Genomic DNA, 26,295 nt, shown 5'->3' with positions numbered 1-26,295 from the left:
AGTGGGTCAGACACTGTCATTTCACACTCTGGGACTGACTGGGACAGTGGGTCAGAGACTGTCCTTTCACACTCTGGGACTGACTGGGACACTGGGTCAGACATTGTCCTTTCACACTCTGGGACTGACTGGGAGAGTGGGTCAGACACTGTCATTTCACACTCTGGGACAGTGGGTCAGAGACTGTCCTTTCACACTCTGGGACTGACTGGGACAGTAGGTCAGACACTGTCCTTTCACACTCTGGGACTGACTGGGACAGTGGGTCAGACACTGTCCTTTCACAGTCTGGGACTGACTGGGACAGTAGGTCAGACACTGTCCTTTCACACTCTGGGACTGACTGGGACAGTGGGTCAGACACTGTCCTTTCACGCTCTGGGACTAACTGGGAAAGTGGGTCAGACACTGTCCTTTCACACTGTGGGACTGACTGGGACACTGGGTCAGACACTGTCCTTTCACACTCTGGGACTGACTGGGACAGTGGGTCAGACACTGTCATTTCTCACTCTGGTACTGACTGGGACAGTAGGTCAGACACTGTCCTTTCTCACTCTGGGACTGACTGGGAGAGTGGGTCAAACACTGTCCTTTCTCACTCTGGGACTGACTGGGAGAGTGGGTCAGACACTGTCCTTTCTCACTCTGGGACTGACTGGGACAGTAGGTCAGACACTGTCCTTTCTCACTCTGGGACTGACTGGGAGAGTGGGTCAGACACTGTCCTTTCTCACTCTGGGACTGACTGGGACAGTAGGTCAGACACTGTCCTTTCACGCTCTGGGACTAACTGGGAAGGTGGGTCAGACACTGTCCTTTCACACTCTGGGACTGACTGGGACAGTAGGTCAGACACTGTCCTTTCACACTCTGGCACTGACTGGGACAATGGGTCAGACACTGTCATTTCACACTCTGGGACTGGCTGGGACAGTGGGTCAGACACTGTCCTTTCACACTCTGGGACTGACTGGGACACTGGGTCAGATATTGTCCTTTCACACTCTGGGACTGACTGGGAGAGTGGGTCAGACACTGTCATTTCACACTCTGGGACTGGCTGGGAGAGTGGGTCAGAGACTGTCCTTTCACACTCTGGGACTGACTGGGACACTGGGTCAGACATTGTCCTTTCACACTCTGGGACTGGCTGGGAGAGTGGGTCAGACACTGTCATTTCACACTCTGGGACTGACTGGGATAGTGGGTCAGACACTGTCCTTTCTCACTCTGGGACTGACTGGGAGAGTGGGTCAGAAACTGTCCTTTCTCACTCTGGGACTGACTGGGAGAGTGGGTCAGACACTGTCCTTTCTCACTCTGGGACTGACTGGGACAGTAGGTCAGACACTGTCCTTTCACGCTCTGGGACTAATTGGGAAAGTGGGTCAGACACTGTCCTTTCACACTCTGGGACTGACTGGGAGAGTGGGTCAGACACTGTCCTTTCACACTCTGGGACTGGCTGGGACAGTGGGTCAGACACTGTCCTTTCACACTCTGGGACTGACTGGGACACTGGGTCAGACATTGTCCTTTCACACTCTGGGACTGACTGGGAGAGTGGGTCAGACACTGTCATTTCACACTCTGGGACTGACTGGGACAGTGGGTCAGAGACTGTCCTTTCACACTCTGGGACTGACTGGGACACTGGGTCAGACATTGTCCTTTCACACTCTGGGACTGGCTGGGAGAGTGGGTCAGACACTGTCATTTCACACTCTGGGACTGACTGGGACAGTGGGTCAGAGACTGTTCTTTCACACTCTGGGACTGACTGGGACAGTAGGTCAGACACTGTCCTTTCACACTCTGGGACTGACTGGGACAGTGGGTCAGACACTGTCCTTTCACAGTCTGGGACTGACTGGGACAGTAGGTCAGACACTGTCCTTTCACACTCTGGGACTGACTGGGACAGTGGGTCAGACACTGTCCTTTCACACTCTGGGACTGACTGGGACACTGGGTCAGACACTGTCCTTTCACACTCTGGGACTGACTGGGACAGTGGGTCAGACACTGTCATTTTACACTCTGGGACTGACTGGGAGAGTTGGTCAGACACTGTCCTTTCTCACTCTGGGACTGACTGGGACAGTAGGTCAGACACTGTCCTTTCTCACTCTGGGACTGACTGGGAGAGTGGGTCAGACACTGTCCTTTCACGCTCTGGGACTAACTGGGAAAGTGGGTCAGACACTGTCCTTTCACACTCTGGGACTGACTGGGACACTGGGTCAGACACTGTCCTTTCACACTCTGGGACTGACTGGGACAGTGGGTCAGACACTGTCATTTCACACTCTGGGACTGACTGGGAGAGTGGGTCAGACACTGTCCTTTCTCACTCTGGGACTGACTGGGAGAGTGGGTCAGACACTGTCCTTTCTCACTCTGGGACTGATTGGGAGAGTGGGTCAGACACTGTCATTTCTCACTCTGGGACTGACTGGGAGAGTGGGTCAGACACTGTCCTTTCTCACTCTGGGACTGACTGGGACAGTAGGTCAGACATTGTCCTTTCTCACTCTGGGACTGACTGGGAGAGTGGGTCAGACACTGTCCTTTCACACTCTGGGACTGACTGGGACAGTAGGTCAGACACTGTCCTTTCTCACTCTTGGATTGGTCAGAGTTTTTGATTGACTCCAAATTGCATGGATTGAGAACAGTAAGCCTAGTATATGTCGCCCATTTCCAATTGTCCAAATGGCTTGTTAGGCCATCTCAGAGGGCAGTTGAAAGTCAACCACATTGCAGTGGGTCTGGAGTCACATGTGAGCCAGTCAAAATAAGATTTCCCTCCACAAAAGGCATTTGTGAACCAAGTGTTTTTATTCCTAGACAATCAATGATCATAGTCATCATTACTGAGACCAGCTTTCAATTCCAAATCTGCTAACTGAATTGAAATCTTCCCAGTCAATATATTTAGATTTGAACATATTTCCAGTGCATAAGCTTGGGCCTCTGAGTTCCCAGGCAAATGCTGTGTGGGAGGGTACCCAGAGAAGGCGGGGTGCACAGGAATGAAGTGCACAGTGAAAAAAAAACAAACTGGGGAAATGTGGTAAAAAGCAAGGAATATGGGAGCAGACTACAGAAGGACATAGACTTAAAACAGGGCAGGCAGATGAGATTCAATGGGGCGGCATGGTGGCTCAGTGGTTAGCCCTACAGCCTCACAGCACCAGGGACCTGGGTTCGATTCCAGCCTCGGGCAACTGTCTGTGTGGAGTTGCACATTCTCCCGTGTCTGAAGGGGTTTCCTCTGGGTGCTCCAGTTTCCTCCCACAATCCAAAGATGTGCAGGTCAGGTGAATTGGCCATGCTAAATTACCCAAAGTGTTAGGTGCATTAGTCAGAGGGAAATGAGTCTGGGTGGGTTACTCTTCGGAGGGTCGGTGTTGGGCCAAATGGCCTGTTTCCATACTGTAGGGAATCTAATCTAATGTGGGAATGTATGAGAGATGCATTTTGGATGGGAGAATGAGGAAAGACAATATATGAATGAAATAGTGTGATGCTAAATGTTGTCATCAAACCAAGACACCTTGGGTGTCCCCAAATACTTGTACATCGCAGAACTAGTTTAGGAGGCTTTTAGGAAAGGCCTACCTCCTCGGTTTTATTAATGGAGACCTGAGTCCAAAAACAAACAAAAGGTTATATCTGGGCAATAAAATATACACACTCCAGATTGAGTGCTGTCTTCAGTGATGGTCAGAAACCACATTCCAAGAACGACACAAGGCATTGGAAACAGCAGAAGAGATCTATTGAAAGGCACCAAGTATACGGGACTTTGAAGACAGGACCTGGGTAGTAGTTTAGCACGGCTGCTTCACAGCACCAGGGACCTGGGTTCAATTCCACTCTCCGTTGACTGTCTGTGTGGAGTTTACACATTCTCCCCGTGTCTGCATGGGTTTCCTCCCACAAACCAAAGATGTGAAGGTTGGGTGGATTGGCCAATCCCCACGCTAAATTGCCCATAGTGTCCATGAATAGGTGGATTAGCCATGGGAAATGCAGAGTTACAGGGAAGAGTCTGGGTGTGATGCTGTTTGGAAGGTTGGTGTGGACTTAATGGGCTGAGTGGCCTGCTTCTGTACTGTAGGGATTCTGTGATTACCTAGAAAGGGAAGAGAGGCTAGAATTATTTATCCTTTGCACAGGGGTGGTTAACAGAGATTTAATTAAGGTATTTAAAATCAAGAAGGGTTTTGATAGAGTAAATAATGAGGAACTGTTTCCCAATTCAGAGGTGTTGGTGACAAAGTGCAAAGTTAAAAGAACCAGTGGCAATATGTTTATGACCAGATGAGGAGGTGAAATTGGCTCCCCTTTTTTCTAATCCCCTCTTGGTCAGTCACAACAAAAACTTATATTACTTTTTTTAGCACACAGCTGCCACTCTTTAGTTAAACTTAATTAGCCAGAGGAAAATGAAGGACCCAAAAGATGGGTTTTCTAAAGTGGAAAGATGAGGAATTTTATTATCTATTAATTCTGAAAGTATAATCAAACCATAGTCTCAAACAATGCACACAAACATAGGTAATAGTTAAAAAGGAAAAGGTATATGGTGGCTCAGTGGTTAGCACTGCTACCTCATAGATCCAGGCACCTGGGTTCAATTCCAGCCTTGGGCAACAGTCTGTGTGGAGTTTGCACATTCTCCCTGTGTTTGCGTGGGCCTCCTCAGGGTGCTCCAGTTTCCTTCCACAGTCCTAAGATGTGCAGGTTAGGTGAACTGGCACTGCTAAATTGTCCATAATGTTCAGGGATGTGTAGGTTAGCTGCATTGGTCAGGGGAAAGGATAATAAGATGGGGGAATGGGTCTGGGTGGGTTGCTCTTTGGAGGGTTGGTGTGGTCTTGTTGGGTCGAAGGGTCTGTTTCCACACTGTAGGGATTTTATGATTATAGATAGGAAAAATAGGTCAGGTCTTCAGACTGTCTGATTTTAAATTGGAAGCCGATTGTTTAATAGTTGACTTGGATTCTTCAGCAGCTGCTAAGTTTGTCGACAACCTTGAGTTGTCAGTGAATGCTGGATTGTGAGAGACAGGGAGAAGAGAAGTTTGCAGTGTCCTTGCTGTTATCAATTCATATTTATTTCTGTGTCTGCTTTTCTACTCAAAGCAGTCGTTGATATAGTTCCATTGATAGTTCCTGAGTCTGCTCCATTGTCTTTCCAAGTTGACAGTTGTGGGCAGTCCTTTGATGACCAAAATGTCTAACTCATCACCGCAATATAAACTAAATTACAGATGGGAATTCTTTCATTGCTGATTTAAAGAGATTGGTTTTGTTCATCACATGTGTGTTCTCAGGACTTACCTCAATTTGGGGTCAGGTTAGCCATTTTATTTCAGTATTTGCCGCTTTTGAAAACCAGGTTTAGTCTATAAAATCATATGATTTGCATCAGAAACTTGAACATCAATTGTTCATGTTTACTATCATCGTAGCAGTAAGAGGAAATAATTTTTTCACATAATAGATTGTTGTGATCTGGAACAAACTGCCTGTTAGGATGGTGGAAGTAGGTGATTCACAAAAGAGAACAGGAAGAAATACACAGAGTTAAAAAGTAAAGTAGCAAGCCATTCACAAAGAGTAATAACGTGGGATTAATTGGTTACACCAATGAGCCAACGCAGACATGATGGGCCCTTCTGTTCAATGTATTCTCTGATTCTGTCATTGCATGTTCATCCCACCTCATATAATGCAAAATTGAAACAATGTTTTGCAGGCTGTCTGCAATGACTCGATCATCAACCTGCTGCTTGATAATGGAGCCAATGTGAATAAGCTGAACAACGAGGGTGTATCTGCGCTCAACTACAGCTGCATACATTACTATCCTTCAGGCTGCTTTCTTCACAATGAGATCTACAGACTCACAAACAAAAAAGAGGTTTGTTTCACTTGAAGCCAGCACTGGATGGTAAGAAAACTCCCTGAGTCCGGTTGCCTTTTGGTAAGACCATGTGCAGCACGGTGGCTCAGTGGCTAGCACTGCTGCCTCACAGCGCCAGGGACCCAGGTTCAATTTGAGTCTCAGGTAACTGTATGGAGTTTGCACCTTCTTCCCGTGTCTGTGTGGGTTTCCTTCGGGTGCTCCAGTTTTCTCCCACAGTCCAAAGATGTGCAGGTTAGGTGAATTGGCCGTGCTAAATTGCCCATTGTTTTGGTTTAGGTGCATTAATTAGGGAATAAGTGTAGAGTAATAGGGTCTGGGTGGCATACTCTTCGGAGGGTACTCTTTGTTGGGCTGAATAGCCTGTTTCTGCACTGGAGAGGTTCTAAAAAATAACAGTTGTGGACTTATTGGGCCAAATGTTCTGTTGCCACTCTGTAGGAATTCTGTGATTCCATGAAAAGGTAGAGGGATAGAATGGCTGATATGTTTCCTAACCTCATTCTCCTGCATTCTCCCCCTAAAGCTTGATCCACTTACTAATCTATCTACCTCCGTCTTAAGTACATTAAATGACTTGGTTTCCACAGCCCTCTGCAGCCATGAGTTTCACAGATTAACCAGCCTCTGACTGAAGACATTCCTCCTCATCTCAGTCCTAAATCCCTTTACCTCAATCATTCGGGTAATCCTGACAGTGTGCTGTCAACATGACCTTCAAGGTCTGAAACCACCTTTCCAACACTCCTAGTTTTACTTTAAACAGTGAATAGTTGTTGGCCTCTTGAATTTTCACAGATTACTGCAGGGGATAAATCTTTTCTGTGTTGCTGGTTTAAATTAAGCTGGGTGGGAGGTAGTTTACCTTGTGTCATAACATTTTGGGGGCTCGTCGTTGGGATTTGAACAGTTTGGGGGCTTTCGTCCGAGATTTGAACTGCTTTAGACAGATTTAAATAGATTTGGGGGTACGAAAAATCCCAGCAGATATAAGCACTTGCTAGTTAGTGTCGTGAATCTTTAAATAAAACGTAAGTGAGACAATTTGTTTAATTTTGGTGACTTATGATTGATTCAATTAAAAGTGAAAGAAGTGGTTCTTAAAATTGATAAAGAGGTTCTGGGATTTGAATACGATTCTCAAAGTTGCCAAGAAAATTTAGAAGGAATGAAAAAGGCCATACTTTTAGAATTAGCAAATAAGTTAGATTAGGATATAACCAAGGACAAAAGTAAAACTGAAATTGTAAGGGAGTTACTCAAACATTTAGGTGTATCAGAGAAACAGACAAGTGCAGTAGAGGTAGAAAAACTTAAATTACAATTGAGGAAAATGGAGTTAGAAGATAAACAGAGAGAGAGAGAGAAAGGGAAAGAGAAGTTTCTTAGCTGAGCAAAAAGAGAGAGAATTTGAACTTGAGAAGTTGCGACGTAGTCAGCAAAGTCAAGTTAACAGGATGGAGATTAAAGGAGAAGGTAGTGATATATACAAACATGTCAAAACTCTGCCACAATTTGATGAGAAAGATGTTGAAGCCTTCTTTATGTCATTTGAAAAATTGGCTTGGCAGATGGAGTGGTCTGAGGATTTATGGGTTATGCTAGTTCAGACTAAACTGGTAGGCAGAGCTAGTGAGGTATTTGCCACAGTGTCAGATGAGGGGTCAAGAGATTATGAAGAGGTTAAGCAGGCTATTTTAAGTGCATATGAATTGGCGCATATAGACAGCTGTTCAGAAACACAAAGAAGGGACCAGGTCAGACTTATGTTGAGTTCAAAAGAACTAAACATAGTCATTTTGATAGATGTGCTTTAAAAATAGATAGGACCTTTGAGGCTTTACGCGAGATTATTCTGCTGGAAGGAGTTTAAAAACTCACTTCCAGAGGTAGTAAGAATTCACGTGGAGGAACAGAAAGTTCAGGAAGTGAGAAGTGCAGCAGAATTAGCAGATGAATACATGTTGGTTCATAAGACAAGCTTCCTTCCAGAATTTCATCCTGTGAGGGATAGACATTGGGAAAAGAGAAGATTCTACACTACTAAACCAAGAGTAGAGAGCACCGGTAAGATTTTACCGCAGGTTAAAGAAGCCCAAGAGGGTTGACAGGAGGTGAAAGGCCTCAGGTGTTTTCACTGTAGTGGAGTGGGACACAGAATTACAGTACCGGTGGTTTCAGAAGGGCACTGAGCAAAGGTATTTTCACTGCTAGAAGGTGGGACAGGTAAAGTCACAGTGCTAGTTGTTAAAGAAAGGTGCTGTGGGAAAAGATGAGGTAAAAGAAGCTAAGCCAGTGGCATTGGTGAAGGTAGTAGAGGAGACCCCAAGAAGAGCCGAGGAGCTGCAGGAGAGTGCACAGCCTAGGCAGGGGCAGGGTATGGAGTTGGTACCTGATCTCTACAAAGAATTTGTCTCTGTGGGTAAAGTTTACCCAGAAAGAACAGGGGAGAAGGACAAGGAGTTATCATTTTGAGAGATACAGGATCTAACCAGTCGCTGATAGTAAGGGATGAGCGAGTGTACACTCTTTCTGTTACCTGAGAGTGTGGTAATTTGTGGGATAGATGGACAGAAATTTAACATCCCCCTATGTAAGATCAGGTTGGAGTGCCAACTCAAGACTGGGGAAGTTACAGTGGGAGTGATTGACCAACTGTCAATTCCAGGAATTCAATTTGTTCTTGGGAATGATTTGGCAGGATCCAAGGTGGGAGTGACACCCTTTGTTGTGGAGAAGCCCAAGGAAGACCAAGAAACTGAGGAGTTAAAACAGAAATATCCTGCTATTTTCCCAGACTGTGTGGTAACCAGATCCCACTATCAGACGCCACAGCATGAAGCGAAAAGTAAAGAGAAAGATGAAGGAGTTGAGGTTCAGTTAGTGGATACCTTGTTTGACACAATGGTGCAGAAATAACCTGAACAGGCAGAGGGTCAGACAGAAGTATTTTCTCCTGAAAGGCTAAGAGACTTGCAACAGCAAGACAAGACAATAAAAGATATACATGTGAATGCACACTCTGAAAAGGAGGCAGAGAATATTCCTGAAATTTTTATGTGAAAATTTTCATCTGGATTCTTTTTTTAGTTATTATGTGAAAGATAGAATCCTAAGATGGAAATGGAGACCACAGCAGGTTAGAACAGAGGAGAAATGAGCTGAAGTGCACCAGATTGTGTTGCTGGTAGTGTACAGATAGGAAGTGTTACAGGTAGCACATGGACTACCTGTCAGAGATCACTTAGGGGTACAAAAGACTCAGGCTAAGGTACAAAAACATTTTTATTGGCCTGGAATGCACAAGGATGTGGTTAACGTTTGCCGTACGTGTCAGACATGCCAAAGGTAGGTAAGTCTCAGGCAGTAATAAAACCAGCACTACACAATGCTCACATTTGAAGAACCTTTCATGAGGGTTATAATTGATTGCGTAGGGTCCCCTCCCGAGAACTAAAATTGAGAACCTGTATTTGTTAACCATAATGGATATGTCTACTAGATTTCCGGAGGTAATTCCATTACAGAGTGTCAAGGCAAAAAGGGTAATAGAGGAGTTAGTAGCTTTCTTCACACAGTATGGGCTACCCAGAGAGATCCAGTCAGACCAAGGGTCAAATTTTACTGCTAGGCTGTTTAAGGAGGTTATGGAAAGCTTAGGTATAAAGGTGCAGCACTTTAAATCCAGTGCGTGTCATCCTGAATCCCGTATGAGCCCCAAAACTGTTACGACATGGGGCAAACTATCCTACTTAATTTAAACTAGCAACAGTGAAAGGATTTATCCTGTGCAGTAATCTGTGAAAATTCGAGAGGCCAAGAACTATTTAAAGTAAAAATTAACAACTTTATTTCTTTAAGTCGTTAACTAACAATTATTTACAACTCCTTCCTCTAACCTATCTTTTACCTTTCCCTCTACAATACTAGTCTGATAAAATCCCTGAGTAAGATTTATCAAAAATCAAACTTCAAAAGCAGGCAGCTGTCAAATCTTCCCTTCGTATCTTCCTCTGTAGATTTTCTTCTTCTTAGGGATTTCTGCTTCACAGGTCTTTGATAGATAAAGGTACCTTTAAGAGAGCTGTGTTTCGGGCAGTCTGTACATGCTGGTGGCTTAGCAATTCTCCCCCATCTGTTCAGTTTTTTTTGGTTTTATATCCCAAAGCATCGGATTTTTTCATTGGTGTTAATGTTGTCAAAATGCCAACTTCAATCTTGATTGGAGTTTGGTATTTTGGGGTATAATTTAAACTGATTAGTCAAATTCGAACTTGTTTTTTTTTTCTCCAGGCAACCCAGCTAATCTAGCTGTTTGACCAACTGTTACATTTAAAATTTTTCAGTACTCTCTGCAACTCTCTAAGTCTTTCAACTCTCTTAAAGGTACAGTCCACCCACATCTGCATAACATCAGTTACCTCCTTCAGAACCCTGAGGTGTTGGTCCAGGTGATTTATTCATCTTCAGACCTTTCAGCTTCCCAACACCTTCTCCTTAGTGATGATCACTATACTCACCAGTGCCCCTGAAACTCTTGATGTTCTGGCATGCTGCTGGTGTCTTCCACCATGAAGACTGATGCAAAGTAGCTATTCAGTTCCTCTGCCATTTCTTTGTTCCCCATTACTACTTCAGCAGCCTCATTTTCCAGTGGTCCAATGTTTAAATGCCAATCCCTTTCTCGCTTCATCTCTGCCATACCCACATCATACCTGTCATTACAAGCTCTCATTTACCTTGTTTCATATACTACATGCATTTAAGTACAACACCCTCAGTCCTGCATTGACTGCTCCCCTTCACATAGTTGTCCCCTCATCTGCTGTGCTTAAAGTTAGATTCCTGACCCTGTCCACATTCTCTGTCCTATTACTTGCTCTGGAAGCTTTAACAACCTTTCCTGAGCCCTCCCCACATTTAACTTTTATCCATAATTTTCCGTGCAATGGAAACCACATCCCCCCACCCCACAATTGAGTTTAAAGCCCCATCCACAGCCCGATTTATACAGTTCACCAGGAGTCCAGTTCCAGCATGATTCAGGTGAAGACGATCCCATCGGAACAGTTCCCCCCTTCCACAGTACTGGTGTTACTGTCCCATGAACTCAAAACCTGTTTCTCCCACACCAGTCTTAGAGCCACACGTTTGCCTTTTTGATCTTGTTGGCTGTGTCTCAATTAGCTCGTGGCTCAGGTAGTAATCTAGAGATGATAACTTTTTAGGTTCGGCTCTGCAATTCAGCCCCGAGCTGCTCATATTCCCTCAGCAGAACCTCGTTCCTCTTTCTGCCTATTTCATTGCAACCAATGTAGTCCATGACAATTGGATCTCTCTCCTCCCACTCCAAGTTCTTCTACAGCCCAGGTGAGACATCGTGAACCCAGGCACCAGGCAGGCAACACAGCCTTCAGGATTCTGCATCCTGGCCACAGAGAACAGTGTCTATTTCCCTGACTATACTATCCCTAATTACAACTACGTTTCTCGTTTTTCCTCCTGTCTTGACTGCAACTCAGTGCTGTGGACAGTTTCCCATCTTCCCTATAGCCTTGGCTCTCGTTGACGTAGGAGGCAAGAGTGTCAAACCTGTTCGACAAGCTCAAAGGCTGAGGTTCCTTCAGCACTACCTCCTAGATTCCTCTGCCTGCCTCGCTCGTAGTCACATACTTCTGTTCCTGACCACTGACCAAATGCAAATCTAAGGGGTGGGACTGCCTCCTGAAACTATTCCCCCTCCATGATGTGTCACAGTGTTTGCAGAGAATCTAGGTACAGTCCTTAGGTACAGAATAGAGAAATTAACAAAAATAATTTGCCAGTATTTGGCAGATTACTGGACTGGCCAATGAGACAGCAGGGATTAGAGAGTTTCAGCAATTGATGTAAACAGGAGAGCAATGGATTGTACCTTTCCACCATCAATCATGGCCACCCCCAATGACGCCAGGCTCCATCTTCCCAGTTGAGCTAAGGATACCTCTCAATGCCGCTACAGCCTTGTTGGCACTGGTGGTCCACCATCTTGTTATTCAAGAAAGATGGAAGTTTTTCGGTCAGTGTAATCTTTTGGGGCGATGTTCCTAGCATAGCTGACAGTATGTGCAAGCTGGGAGTTTTGGGAACAACGCTTGAGAAAATGCTGGGTGTGTGAGTGTGAAATGAAGTGTACGAGCTCCGGATTCATAGAGAGATTTCCTTTTCCCTATTCTTTCACAGGACCTGGACATTGCTGGCGAATCATTTGTTTTCCATCCCTAATTGCTGTCTGAAATCAGCGGCTTGTGAGGCCACATCAGAGGCTAGTTGAGAGGCAGCGAGGCTGATGGGTCTGGGTCATGTATAGGTCAGATCAGGGAAGGAAGAGAGGTTTCTTTCCTTCAAGGGCATTGGTGAATGAGGTGGGCTTTTGCGATAGTCAACGCTGGTCATTGCCACTGAGAGTAGTTGGTATTGCAGGTTTCTCAAATCATTCAATTTAAGTTTTGGATTGTTGGTCGGTGAGATATGGTATACTCTGCAGTGACTGAGGTCCCATTATGCGGTTGGTGTGCTGTGGCAATTCAAGATGTATTCACCTACCTTGATCATCACTGTGAGGCCATTGGAACTTCTTGTGCAGCCAGTCCTCAGGACTGTCCGACACAGCGATCTGATCCCACTCCCTCCTCAAAGCCTCCATCTGGAGTCTACTTTCCCTCCTGAGGATAACTCGGCGAAAGTGGGTACAGCAGATGCTGGAGATTAGAGTCAAGACTAGAGTGGTGCTGGAAAAGCACAGCAGGTCAGGCAGTATCCGAGGAGCAGGAGAATTGACGTTTCGGGCAAAAGCCTTTCATCAGGAACCTTTCCTCCACTGCCCCTCCCCCACTCCAGCCTCCAGTGCATGGTAGCTGGGATGTCTTGAAGGGGTACGTAAAATGAATTTTTCTCCTTTTAAAAGATTGGCATCAAATTGTTCTGACCTCCTGTGAGTTTGCAACAAAAATACAAAATGGAGCCTGTGTGATTGGGACTGGCTGCACACAGGTAAATAGGAAGACAGTGTATTGCTGGGGAAACAGCAGCTGTAAGTTCTCCTGGTTCATGTGTCCCTGAAAGTATGTAGGTGCAGTTGGCATTGGTGTATTGGCCTTCATAGTGAGAGGATTTAAGTTCTGGAGCATGGGTGTCTTGCTGCACTTGAGCAGTGCCTTGGTGAGACTAGACCTGGAATACCGTGTGCAGTTTTGGCCTCTCTGTCAGAGGAAGGATGTCCTTGCGAGAGAGGGAGTGCAGTGAACATTTACCAACTTGATTCTCTGCGAAGAGGTTGTATCGGTTAAAGATTATGTTCACTAGTACTCAGAGGCTTAGGGGTGGGAAACCTATAAAATGGGAGTCCAGAACTGGTTCTAGATGTGGGGTAAACCATTTAGGAGTGAGATGCAGAGAAACGGTTTCATCGAGAGTGCTGGGCCTGTAAATTCACTGCCACAGTAAGCAACTGAGGCAAACATATTGTATGACTTCAAGATAAAGTACTTGGTGCTTAAGGGATCAAAGGGTATGGGGGATAAACGGGAAAAGTTGGATGGTCAGTCATGATCATAAAGAATGGCTGAGCAGGATCGAAGGACCAATTGGCCTAATCCTGCTCCTAATTGTCTATGGTTCTGTGTAGCTTGTCCCTCCCACACCTGTTTTGGCTTTCAGGGACACTCACAGCCTTGGAAGGCAAGCCTCTGTTTGCCACTCCAACAGTAAGCGTTTGAAGTCGGCTGTGACATGCGGATGTTCTTCCATTTGTGCGGTTTTCACTCCCTGGAGGGTCACTGGCCTTACGTTTTAGAGTGGAGACACCCAAGTGTTTAGACTCTGGGCTCATTTTACAGAACCTTGCCTCTCGCCATTTTCAGCCCCCACTCTAAAGTACCAAACACTTCAGGCTGTGAATTCAATAAAAGCTGTCTTCCACGTGAAGCATCTCACGATTGGAAATGGCATATCGCAAAAAGGAACCCACCACCCTTCTCCCAACCCCGCCCAAAATTTACACTCACCTTAGCCCCAAGCTCTCTCATAGGTCTGATACAAAAAGGGTCTCAGTTTAACAAAGAACAAGGAAAAGTACAGCACAGGAACAGACTCTTCGGTCCTCCAAGCCTGTGTCGATCCAGATCCTCTATCTAAAACTGTCGCCTGTTTTCAAAGGATCTGTATCTCTCTGCTCCTTGCCCATTCATGTATCTGTCCTGAAGAAGGGCTTATGCCCGAAACGTCGATTCTCCTGTTCCCTGGATGCTGCCTGACCTGCTGCGCTTTTCCAGCAACACATTTCCAGCTCTGTCTAGATACATCTTATATGATGCTATCGTGCCCACCTCTACCACCTCCGCGTTCCAGACACCCACCACCCTCTGTGTAAAGAACTCCTTAAACTTTTCCCCTTCAACTTTAAGTCATGACCCCTAGTAATTGAGTTCTCCCACTCTGAGAAACAGCTTCTTGCTATCTACCCTGTCTGTACCTCTCATGATTTTGAAGACCTCAGTCAGGTTCCCCCCTCAACCTCTGTCTTTCTAATGAAAATAATCCTAACCTATTCAACCTCGCAGGAGAATCCTGCGCTTGCCCCTCAGTCACTCACTGATTTTTCCTGCTGAGGTATTCACAATCACTTGCATTGTGGTGAGAGCTCACTTTGGATTCTTTCCCTGTCTCCAGCCTCCCAGTGCGACCGAAAGGAAGGTAGAGGATCTGGAGATGGATGACGAACTGACAACGCAGGTGAAGATGGCTAAAAGGCTCTCAGTTTACGACCGCAAGATAAGAGTTGGCAGCATAAGCTTTAAGAAGGCTTCATTAGTTGCTTCACAACAGGAAGAGCTGACGTGGAAAGAGGAAGAGGATGCGCACGTACATGAGCTTCCGAATTTTGAAGAATCTCTAGACGATGAGACTACCATATCAGAAATCGACGAGGAGAGTCTTATGTCACCATCAGTAGGGCCTCCCTCAACTGGTTACTTTGAATCCACACGGAGCGTTCACCATTTTCAGTTCAACGTAAGTGGCCGACAGCTGCAGCAGGCTGCCCACGTCTTAAGTAGGAACCAGCGTTTCAAGAGCTCGGCTGGGAAATCTATGATGACACCTGATTTCAAACACGATGAGAAAGTGTGGCGGATAGCCGCGATGAAATCTGAGTACGTGCAACAAGAGCAAATATTGCCTTACCCGACGGGGACTGTGTCGTAAATGTATGCCCCTCAATCTGACCCAAAGCACGTTTTCAGCTCGCCCCATTTGACCCGGATCAAAAGACCACCCGAATAGATTTTCCATCAGTTTCTGTTCCCCATTCCTTATCTTCCTGTGTAAGGCCCATTGCGAACAGAGGTTCAAATTCAGGGCAGGCTGCACTTGAGAATTTCACGAAAATGCCTAACATTGAGTGGCTCGCATGGGGATGGCATCAGCGCGATCTGCAATCCAACCCCAAGATTGGTTTTCTTTTGCCTGGGTTACTCTAGTGTGTTAAGGCTTCATTTCTTTTTATAGTATGTACCCAGGCCTATACCTGCTAACTCGTCATAGGGATTCCAACATGCAAGTTCCCTGCATCGGCCCAGATTAAACTCTTACTGCCTCCTGCTCTATTATTCAGCACAGAGTCAAGGCTGAGTCACCCTCACACTTGCTCCTATTCTATTACTAATGATATTGACCTCTCTGCATCAAGTTAATGCTTCATTGCCCCATTACTGCATGCTCGTCGTACCCAGTCGAGTTTGACCCTATGCTTCTGCATTAAAGATAGTCAATCCTTGATTTGCGGAGGGTATTGTAGATTAAAGGATGGCATAAATCTATTTTTTTTCCAAATGTTTCCCGTTCCCAGGCACCAGAAGAGAAGGGAAATCATCATCCTGCTTCTCCGAAGAGGAGCAGATCCCAATATTTCCACTAAACCGATACCAGTACTCTTTCTCGCCATGTTGGCTGGGGACCTCAGCTCAGTCAAAATGCTACTGGAGAGAAAGGCAGATCCAAACACCCGTATTCGGTCACAGGTAATGCACCAAGCCAGCACAGCGAAGGGGGTAGCCATATTGATATGATTCGACATGTTAACCAAGTGCAGGGGACAGCATGACCTTTCATCAACAACAGCACACACTGAAGCAGTTTTGAACAGCTGAAACACGCTTCAGAATAGAAAATGGTTGAAAGCAGATCCAAAGATTGAGTTTTAAGAATAGTTGACAAAGAGATGGTTGGTAGGTTTGAAATGAAAAAAGGGGAGGGGGGGGAGGCTACACGGTGGCTCAGTGGTTAGCACTGCTGCCTCGCAGCATCGGGAACCTGGGTTCGAATCCAGCCTCAGGTGACTGTCTGTGTGGAGTTTGCACATTCTCCCCGTGTCCTCCGGCTGCTCCGGTTTCCTCCCACAGTCCAAAGCTGTACTATATTGCCCATAGTGTTCGGGGGCATCAGGCTAGGCGGGTTAGCCATGGGAAATGCAGGATTACGGGGATTATGCTATTCGGAGGGTGGGTGTGGACTTGTTGGTTGGAACGGCCTACTTCCACACTGTAGGGATTCTATGAAAAAGGATGATGGTGCAAGGCAAAAGGGAATGATAATATGACAGATAAAGAGGACTTATAAACAGAAATTGCAGAATCATTACCCACAAGTGCCTCCCCTAAAAGGAAAAATGTCTGCAGTGGTTATGAAATGGCGAGGGCTCATTACTGAGGCTGGAAGACTGTGAAGTGTATTGTCCGAAAGATTTAGTGCAGTTTCTGTAGCAGGTTGAGGACAGAGGTTTGAGAGTGAGAGCAAGGCAGAGAATTAAGGCAGCTGGAAGCTAAGGGTCCCACTTGAGGTCTGAATTCTGGAGGTATATCTTGTGAGGAGCAGACCATCATGAGTGCGGGTAACTAAATTACAAGAAACACAATTTTATTCGGAACCAGTGCTTGGGTCCCTGGGTGGGGGTGAAAGGGCAAAGGTTGCATCTTCAGCACTAACTTGGAAAGGTGATGTAGAAAAGATGGGGTTTTCCAAGCCATTCAAAACGGGAGCAGGACTTAATGAAAGAGGAATGATACTTCTGGCACATGGTCACTGCTAATCCAGGTGTTTTGACTCTGATTGACAAAGGAGGAATGAATGAGATGATGGTTGTGTTGAATTGGAATGAATGCAGTGCATGCTTATGCTTCTGCTGTCTGCAGAGTACAGGGCACTGAGTGTTAATCTATATCACTTCCCGTACACACCGCACTATGAGCCCAACTGACAATCCTGAATTAATGGTCAGCTTAATTCTTCACACACTATGCAGCAAGTGTTGTCCAATTGCAAAATCTTATCTAATGATCACTGTGTTTTGCAAGTGCGGACTTGTTCAGTATCGGCTGTACCTTGGTAAGTTTGCACAGAGAAATGGGTGTGCTTGGCTGTTGACTGCCAGTCATCTTTAACTGATGTATTCTCGATGGGAATACCTCTACCAATCAGAGCACACTTGCTCACCAATTTGTCCTCTCCCTGGGCTTAAATGCTGCTTTGCTTTGATCTTTCTTGTGAATTGTCCTGGTGAGCGCAAAACAAAAAGCTTCAACAAGATGTTTTTTTTCCCCCAGCAGCATGACCACTTCTGTACTACAAAGCAACTAAGAGATGGGTTTGTTGGGGAAGATTTGGGATCCAAATGCATTGAGTAAGTGAACACAGGGGTCAGAGGGATTTGAATTCAAACTTGCTGAGGATGAGAATCATTTGGTGCAGAATCTGAGAGGAGGCAGGGAGAGGATATACTGAGGTGTAATCTTGATAATGGGGCTCAGGCCATTACTTCAATGATTTGGACACTCCAGGCAACAGAAGGCAAGGCATTGACATTGACAGAACGTCAATGAAGGTGACCATAACATGGCTGTTAATGGCAGGGACACTGTTTGCAACCTCCTGATGTTGGTTCAGAGAAGGCTGTGATTGCAGGTTCATTGACTGAAGCCAAGGGGGAAGATGTGGGTGGGTGTGAGGAGACAGTCATTGAGACCAGGGTGAGTCAGGATGGAGGGGCATGCATTGGTGTGCTGGGGGATGAGAGAGTAAGTCAGTGATGGGAGGAGTGGCTGAGTCAGTGAGGAGGGGACGGTCAATACGAGTCAAGGTAAATGGACAACAAATGCTAGCCCATTGATGACCCATATTCCATGAAAGAGTTAAAAAATAAGACCAGAAAAGAAGGGATATCAATGGAGTGTTTTGTTTTTCTTTCAATCTTGGGATGTGTGTGTTGCTGCCAGTTACTGTCTATCCTTAGTTGTCCCTTGAGTAGTTGGTGATGAGTTGCCTTCTTAAACCGCTGTAGTCCATTACTGTGGGTTGACCCACAATGCCATTAAGGAGGGAATTCCAGGATTTTGACCCAGCGATAGGGAGGAAACGATAATATATTTCCAATGGTGAGTGTGTTGGAGGGGAACTTGCAGGGGTGCGCGGTATTCCCATGTACCTTCTGCCCTTATCCTTCTCGATGGAAGTGGTTTTGGGTTTTGAAGGTGATGTCGAAAGAGCCTTGAGGGTGGCATGGTGGCTCAGTGGTTAGCACTGCTGCCTCACAGCATCAGGGTTCGATTCCAGTCTCGGGTGACTGTCTGTGTGGAGTTTGCACATTCTCTCCGTGTCTGCGTGGGTTTCCTCCGGGTGCTCCGGTTTCCTCCCACAGTCCAAAGATGTGCAGGTTAGGTGAATTGGCCATGCTAAATTGCCCGTAGAGTTAGGTGCATTAGTCAGGGGGAAATAGGTCTGGGTGAGTTACTCTTCGAAGGGTCGATGTGGACTTGTTGGGCTGAAGGGCCTATTTCCAAGCTGTAGAGAATCTAATCTAATCATAAGTTAGTACAGTGCATCTTGTCTATGATTCACACATCGCTGCCCCATTGTAACTTCAAAACGAAGGGAATGCATGTTAAAGATGGTAAGAGTTCAGCAGGATGCTTTGTACTGCATGGTGTCAAACATCTTGAGTGTTGTTGGAGCTGCACTCATCCGGGCACGTGGGGGGTATTCCATCGCATGCTTGACCTATGCCTTGTAAATGGTTGACAGACTTTGGGGAGTCAGGAGGTGAGGTACTCAATGCAGGAGTTCTAGCCTCTAACTTGAGTTTGTAGCCACAGCATTAAGACGGCTGGACCAGTTCCGATTCCTGATGAAGGGCCTTTGCCCGAAACGTCGCTTCTCCTGCTCCTCGGATGCTGCCTGACCTGCTGTGCTTTTCCAGCACCACACTAATCTTGACTCTAATCTCCAGCATCTGCAGTACCCACTTGCGCCCAGTTCAGATTCTGCCGATTCTGAGGAATTCAGGAATGGTAATGGGAGATGGTGTAGACACCACACCTGGGAAACTGGGCGGCACGGTGGCACCGCGGTTAGCACTGCTGCCTCTAAGCGCCAGAGACCCAGGTTCAATTCCCGACTCAGGCGACTGACTGTGTGGAGTTTGCACGTTCTCCCCATGTCTGCGTGGGTTTCCTCCAGGTGCTCCGGTTTCCTCCCACAGCCCAAAGATGTGCAGGTCAGGTGAATTGGCCATGCTAAATTGCCCGTAGTGTTAGGTAAAGGGGTAAATGTAGGGGAATGGGTGGGTTGCGGGTCGGTGTGGACTTGCTGGGCCGAAGGGCCTGTTTCCACACTGTAAGTAATCTAATCAAAAAAACATTCATGGCACTCTTAGCATCACCCCAAACCCCTGTAATTGGAACCTGGAATTGGATGGTGGGATGGGGGTGAAATTTAAAACCCACAACTCACCCACTACTCTGTCCTCCCTTTATCTTCGGTATTGTTCTCTGAGCAAGGAGCCCTCATCCAGGACAGTTTCATTGGGCATTACCGTGTTGTTGCCTCACATCTACCAAGTCCCATTTCACCCAGTTCCTAATCTGAAGCAGGACAAAGAGCAATGTAGGAACATACCAACAGGAGTAGGCCATTCAGCTATTCAAAGACGCTTTGCCATACTCAATAATGTTGATTATCCATCTTAATGCCATATCCCTCAATATCATTAGTGACTAGAATTCTACCAATTTCTGTCTGAATCAAACTCAGTGAATCAGCTTCCATATCCCTCTCGGGCTGAGGAGTACAAAGATTTACCATCCTCTGAGTGAAAGAATACGTCTCTATCTCGCTCTGAAATGGATTGCCTTTTAGTCTGTGTTATGGACCAGGCCAGAACCCCTCAAACCATTTCAAAAAGATAGCCCAGATCCTAACTTTGCTGGTCATTTTAAACAGATGTATAGTGGTTATTCCAGGAGAGAATCAGCTAGTCAAACCACTTAGTTTTAAACAAAACAGAATTTAATTACAAGATTACTGAACGAAACACAAAAAACAGACAACAGATTACCGAATAACTTATCCTATCCAAAAACCCAACAGACATTCCAAACTTAATGATGCTGTTCCAAAATACTCGCAAGCATCCCCATAGTGTTAGGTATAGGGGTAAATGTAAGGGTATGGGTGGGTTGCGCTTTGGCGGGTCGGTGTGGACTTGTTGGGCCGAAGGGCCTGTTTCCACACTGTAATGTAATCTAATCTAATCTAATCTAATCTAATGTAATCTAATCTAATCTAATAAACACCCCTTGGCAGAAAAGATAAAATCAAACAAGGTCTTACAGGCTTGATGTTAGAGAGAGAGAGAGAGAGAGAGACGACAGTAGCCTTTCCTCACACACCCACACTCACAGCTGCATTAAACCAAACCAAAGAATAGCTGCTAGAACCGGCCACTCCCCTTTCATTATACAAGTGCTTTTTCTTTTCAAAACTTGAAAGCCTGCTGTCTGAGGCAATATCGGTTAGCTGTAAACAAATTGGCCCTACCATCCATCCAAACTCAGACCAGTCGGAACCTTTCGTTGTTTACAACCTCTCTGAAAGACAACCTAACCTTGCCAAAGGAACATCTTCATCACAGTCTGATACTGTGTCCCCTGATTCTAGGCCCCCACACCAACAGGTAACACCCTTTCTGCAAATACTCTGTCAATCCCGTTGAGAATTTTGCTACACCACCACCTACCCCCCCCCCCCCCCCCCTCATTATATTTCAGATGACTGTGTCCTGTCCGTTCCTGCCTGTCCAAATCCCTGAGGAGCCTCTTTGCATTCCCTATACACCTCACTCCCCACCAAGTAACATCTCCCACCATCTCCCAGGGAAGGCAGTCACTTCTGAATAGTCTGTGAATGGTTCCAATGGATACTGTTAAAAACCGCACAACACCAGGTTACAGTCCAACAAGTTTATTTGGAAGTACAAGCTTTTGAAGAGCTGCTCCTTCATCTTATAGCTAGTGGGAAAGGATCATAGGACACAGAATTTATAAGTAAGAGATCAAAGTGTCATGCAACTGTTGCAATGTATTGAACAAACCTAGATTGCTGTTAAGTCTTTAATCACTTAGAATGCACTGGCACCACCTTTAGAAGGTGCCACTCTCCTCCCTCTACATGCCCATCACCCGGTCTCAGCTTCCAGTATCTGACTGGGTAGGTATCGATAGCAGGGGGAGACTCAGCATGTCTGATTGTAGCCAGCGTGTGAGAAGCCAGTGCAGGTGAACACCAAGACTGTCAGTTTTGTGGCTGTTTTCTTGCAGATAAAGGAAATCGATGGACTGACCCCACTCCACGTCTCTGTGGCGATCCCTGGCAAGCAAGGAGTGTTGATTACTGAGCTGCTGCTTAATGCTGCGGCCAACCCGAACGAAGGAGCGTACGATGACGATGTGACCTACGAGCCTGACATGGTATGCCGTTTAACACGTATGTCCTGCACATGTATGTTGTGAGGAACTCCCTGAACCTCCCATGGGAGGGAGACAACAGCTCCGCTGGTCCTTATCCAAGGGAGGAGGCAGAGCTTTAGGGGAGGCCCTGAAATTGCCCACCAGGCCTAGCTGCATATTTCGGTTTCAGGAGAGTTCCTCATTGCTTGGGAGGGCACAAAACATCAAGACTGGGTTTTTGTTTTAGGGAACTTGGAGCTCTGAGTTGGAGCAGCACAGTGGCTCAGTGGTTAGCACTGCTGCCTCACAGCACCAGGGATCCGGGTTCGATTCCAGCCTCAAGTGACTGTCTGCATGGAGTTTGCACATTCTCCCCATGGGTGTGCTCTGGTCTCCTCCCACAATCCAAGTTGGATGGATTTGCCATTGGAAATGTGGGGTTGCAGGGATAGGGTAGGGGTTGGATCTGGGTGGGATGCTCTTTGGAGGGGTCAGGGGGGACTCAATGGGCCTGCTTCCACACTCTAGGGATTCCATGAATTCAAAGCAAATTGTCGTTTGGGCCTATTGGCCTATTGACCACAAAACCTATTTATGTAGCCCGTCCACTTTTGGCTCTCCAACAATCATTCCAGCTCAGGAAAGGCATCTACCTCTGGAACAGGAACTGCAGTGTCCAGAGACAGTGATGTATGTGGCAGTGTGAGGAAGTCCAAGACTTCCTTCCACCGAAACACCTCAAATATTCCTATTAATTGTTCTTCAGGGCACCACTGGCTAGACCAGCATTTATTGCCCAGAGGGCAGTTCAGAGTCAACCACATTGCTGTGGGTCTGTAGGCCAGGCCAGGTAAGGACCAGTTTCCTTCCCTGAAGGACATTAGTGAACCAGATGGACTTTTTACAGTAATGGTTAACATTAATGCTTGCCTTTAATTCCAGTTTTTTCTTGGGATTCACCTTCCACCATCTGCCATGGTTGAGATTGAAACCCATGTCGCCGTTCTGGATTACCCGCCCCAGTACTAATGCCAGTAGGCTGCCACCTCACCTTCCCGTCCAGCCTGATCCAACTGCTGGGCGTAGACCCAGCCCCAACAGTGTGGCCATGGCTTGGCTGGTGTATTTCAAAAGGACAGACACTGGTTAGGGTGCAGTCTGACAGGACAGACTTCAGGGTTGGCGTTGGGGAGAGGTGAACCACCCTCCTGTACCCACTGCGGGTCGTCAGCAGCGCCGTGCTTTTGAAATACTCCTTCTCGGGCGATGTGAGAAAGCGACACCCAGTCATGAGTTGTCTCTCTGGCAGGACATCCAGACAGAGGAGCCCACAGGTATGATCCTGAAGAGCCCCAATTTGATGGGAGTGCCACCACATTACTTTACGCCCAGCGACATAGTGCCCATCGAAGGTGGACGAACCCCGCTGCATATTGCTTGCCAACGTGAAGATAACCACAAGGTAGGAAAACATACTGGTGTTTCCCGCCCCCCCCCCCCTCCATGCTGCCTGGCCAGCTCCTGACCCACCTTCTGCTGGGTTAGGTAGATACCGCATTGGGGGAGAAGGTAGGGGCTGTTTTGGGTGCTGGATGAGTGGGCGGGAGTCAGAACCTGACACTCGCCCAATGTCAACATCGAGGGGAGTGATCTTCAGTGCTGTTGTTTGGGATTAGTAAACCCACCCGTTGGGGGCAGAGTTCCATTGGTTAAAGGTTACATGGCAGACTCAATACAAACACTGCATTCCACCAGTGACTGATCGAGGGTGCTGTGCTGCTTTCAGAAATCACGCTTTCTCTCTCCTGAATGGGTGCTGATGGCATGGCTAGCATTTACTGCCCACTCCTAACTGCCCAAGAACCGAGAGGCTTCCTCAGCCATTTCAGAGGGCAGTTAAGAGCCAAGCACATCACTGTGGGCCTGGAGTCATGTGTGGGACAGACCCGGTGTGGGCTCCCTTCTGTAATGACCAATGGGGTGGAATGTTCTCAGCGCCGTTGAGATGGGATCAGCAGCAGTGCAGTCTTACAGGCCAGGTGTGTGATTGTGCGTGTGTGTGTGTGTGTGCGCGCGCGCCCTCACAGACCTGCGTGCAAGGGTGTGTGTGGGAGTGTATGCGCCCGCACAGGCGTGAGACTACGTGGGTGCATGGGAGTGTGTTTGTGAGAGTGTGTGTTTGTGCAAGGGTGTGTGTGGGAGTGTGTGTCTCTGGGTTGGGCTGTATCTGGAGGCTGTGTTGCAATGGTTCACTCCTGACAGCTGACAGTGAGTGTTTATTGATGACGGGCATCACGTGTCATTTCAGGACGCTCACCAGATTGTCAGACTGCTCCTGCTGCACAAGGCTAATCCCAATTTACTGTGGAGTGGTCACTCACCCCTTTCGTTGGCAATCGCTAGTGGAAACGACCCGGTAGGTGCTCCCTTCGAACACTTTGAAAATGTTTGTTTACATTCTCACCCATATCCCATGACACATCCATATCAACACGGTGTGTCCTGCAAAGATTCTCAATGAACCAAGTCTGTGTATAGCGAACGAGGATCAGATTGGGCTCAGTGTGGGTCAATCCAAGTTAGAGAATTTGCCAAGACCACTGAGGTACCAGATGTGACCACTCGGGGCAGGCACTGGAGTGCACTCTGCAATGGGAAATGCTCATGGGTTCGGCCAGGGGTTTGCAGATTCTGAGGAGAGGGTTGACTCATTAGAGGGAGAGGGAGGGGTAGAGTTGTCCTCTTGGTGAGGGAGACTGACCTTTCTGATCCTTGACATCTTATGCCAGTCAAGGAGGAGGCCCTCTGAAAGTTCAACATTTGGACATGAAGAAAAGGGAGAAGGAAATGAACTAGAAAGTGACCTTTGCCCTATTTAAAGTGTTGGTCGACTTCCTTTTGAAAATCCTCTGGCCTAATAGGGTTTGAGGATTAATGTGGCTGCTTTTAATGTTACCTTCAGCTTCCTGCAATACTAAGATTCGCCACATGATGGTGCAAGTGCATCATATACAACTGGAAAGCTCTTCCCCTATTTGTGGCTGCATTCTGCTATAACTGACAGGAAAGATGCAGTTAAATGTGAATACAGCGAATAAATACCAGAGATTATTTTAAAGTTGCAAATTGAAAATGAGGGCAGAAGAGGGACCAAGTTTATATGAGGAACAATGCTGACCAGTTATTTAGAGAGGGGGTGAAGCAAAGAAATCTTGCCAATTAGATTCACCGGCATGATGGGGCAAATAGCCTCTTTCTGTGATGTAATGTTGTATGAAAAACTACATTTCAACTGGTTTGATCTTTTCAGTGTGCAAGTTTGATGGGATACAATTAAGATAAGATGCAGAATGGCACTCTGTCTAGCGTTACCTCTTCATCAAATCGACTGATACCATCCACATCACCAGCCCAAGTCTGAGAATACACCTTATTCTGTCCAGCATTGATTCTCCTGGCTGTACCATCAATATTCTTCAAACTGAAACCCACCCGCCCCACCACTATGCTCCCCTCATCTCCCCTCCCCCCTCCCCTCATCCCTCCAGTCTAGAATCATCCTGCTGCCAGTCTCAAAGTTCAACCTCTTACTGGTCTGGCTATGCCCTCATCTAACATTGCCCCTGCTACCTTCCCATCTGGGAAAACACTCAAGGGCAACTAGGGACGGGCAATAAATATTGGGCCCAGCCAGTGATGCCCACATCCCTTGAGTGAATGTTTGAAAAAGTCAGCAATAAAGATTTAAGAAAGGACCCTGGATCAATGGTGCTGGAAGAGCACAGCAGTTCAGGCAGCATCCGAGGAGCTTCAGCAAAATCGACGTTTCCTGATGAAGGGCTTTTGCCCGAAATGTCGATTTTGCTGAAGCTCCTCGGATGCTGCCTGAACTGCTGTGCTCTTCCAGCACCATTGATCCAGAATCTGGTTTCCAGCATCTGCAGTCATTGTTTTTACCTTTAAGAAAGGACTGTCAATTCTTTCATCAATTTGAGTTGTAAGTTGATTTGTTTGCCTCTGGTGAGAATTGATTTATTTGCAACAAATATTACTCCTTATTAGGAACAAAAATCTGCTCAGTGTTTTCCCTTGATCTGAGTCCATCACGCAGGCAGATTGGGGAGCTTGATTAAGTTTTAAACTTGTGTGAAGATCCGGAGTGGTGGGGTCCAAGTATCAGTGAACTGTCCCAAGTGTTTCGTAGCAAATGTTGGTCACTCAGAATTCTGAATCCTGGGCTCCACCAAATTGAGTGGCTTAAGTTCAGCTTTAATACTATTCTAAGTGTCCCATTATTACTCCACTCAATGCGTTTTGAACACCCTTATACTCTTGAGCAGACTGCACAACTGAGCCACGACTGGCGCTCAATGTACGTTACCTTGCCAGCCAATTTTGCACAGCAAGATCCCAATCTGACTGCACGATACTCATGGTGTTTGGAGCTCAGAGGCTGGACATTTATTCGGCCTACGCCAGGCTGTTCCAGTTTGGAACCTTCCTGAGGCAGCAGGCCCACTTCGCAAGGGATCCACGTGAA

At 46.6% G+C, this 26,295-nt stretch overlaps 1 protein-coding gene across 4 annotated transcripts in view; it reads left to right on the top strand.

Moving 5' to 3' along the window:
- Window positions 1–26,295, top strand: part of ankmy1 (ankyrin repeat and MYND domain containing 1) — a 96,139-nt gene that overhangs the window by 29,288 nt on the left and 40,556 nt on the right. For 3 of the 4 annotated variants that reach the window (XM_087993848.1, XM_043701791.2, XM_043701790.2), the window contains 6 exons: window positions 5,773–5,937; window positions 14,650–15,131; window positions 15,827–15,998; window positions 21,627–21,776; window positions 23,065–23,217; window positions 24,064–24,171. In XM_087993848.1, coding sequence (XP_087849974.1) covers window positions 5,773–5,937; window positions 14,650–15,131; window positions 15,827–15,998; window positions 21,627–21,776; window positions 23,065–23,217; window positions 24,064–24,171 — 1,230 coding nt within the window. The remainder of the gene's footprint in view (window positions 1–5,772; window positions 5,938–14,649; window positions 15,132–15,826; window positions 15,999–21,626; window positions 21,777–23,064; window positions 23,218–24,063; window positions 24,172–26,295) is intronic. The other variant, XM_043701792.2, reaches the window with a different exon arrangement.

This window comes from Chiloscyllium plagiosum, unplaced genomic scaffold (assembly GCF_037043375.1).
Source record: "Chiloscyllium plagiosum isolate Xiang-an unplaced genomic scaffold, Cpla_swu_hap1 HiC_scaffold_13, whole genome shotgun sequence".
NCBI classification, from domain to species: domain Eukaryota; kingdom Metazoa; phylum Chordata; class Chondrichthyes; order Orectolobiformes; family Hemiscylliidae; genus Chiloscyllium; species Chiloscyllium plagiosum.
This window is presented reverse-complemented; position numbering and strand designations above follow the sequence as displayed.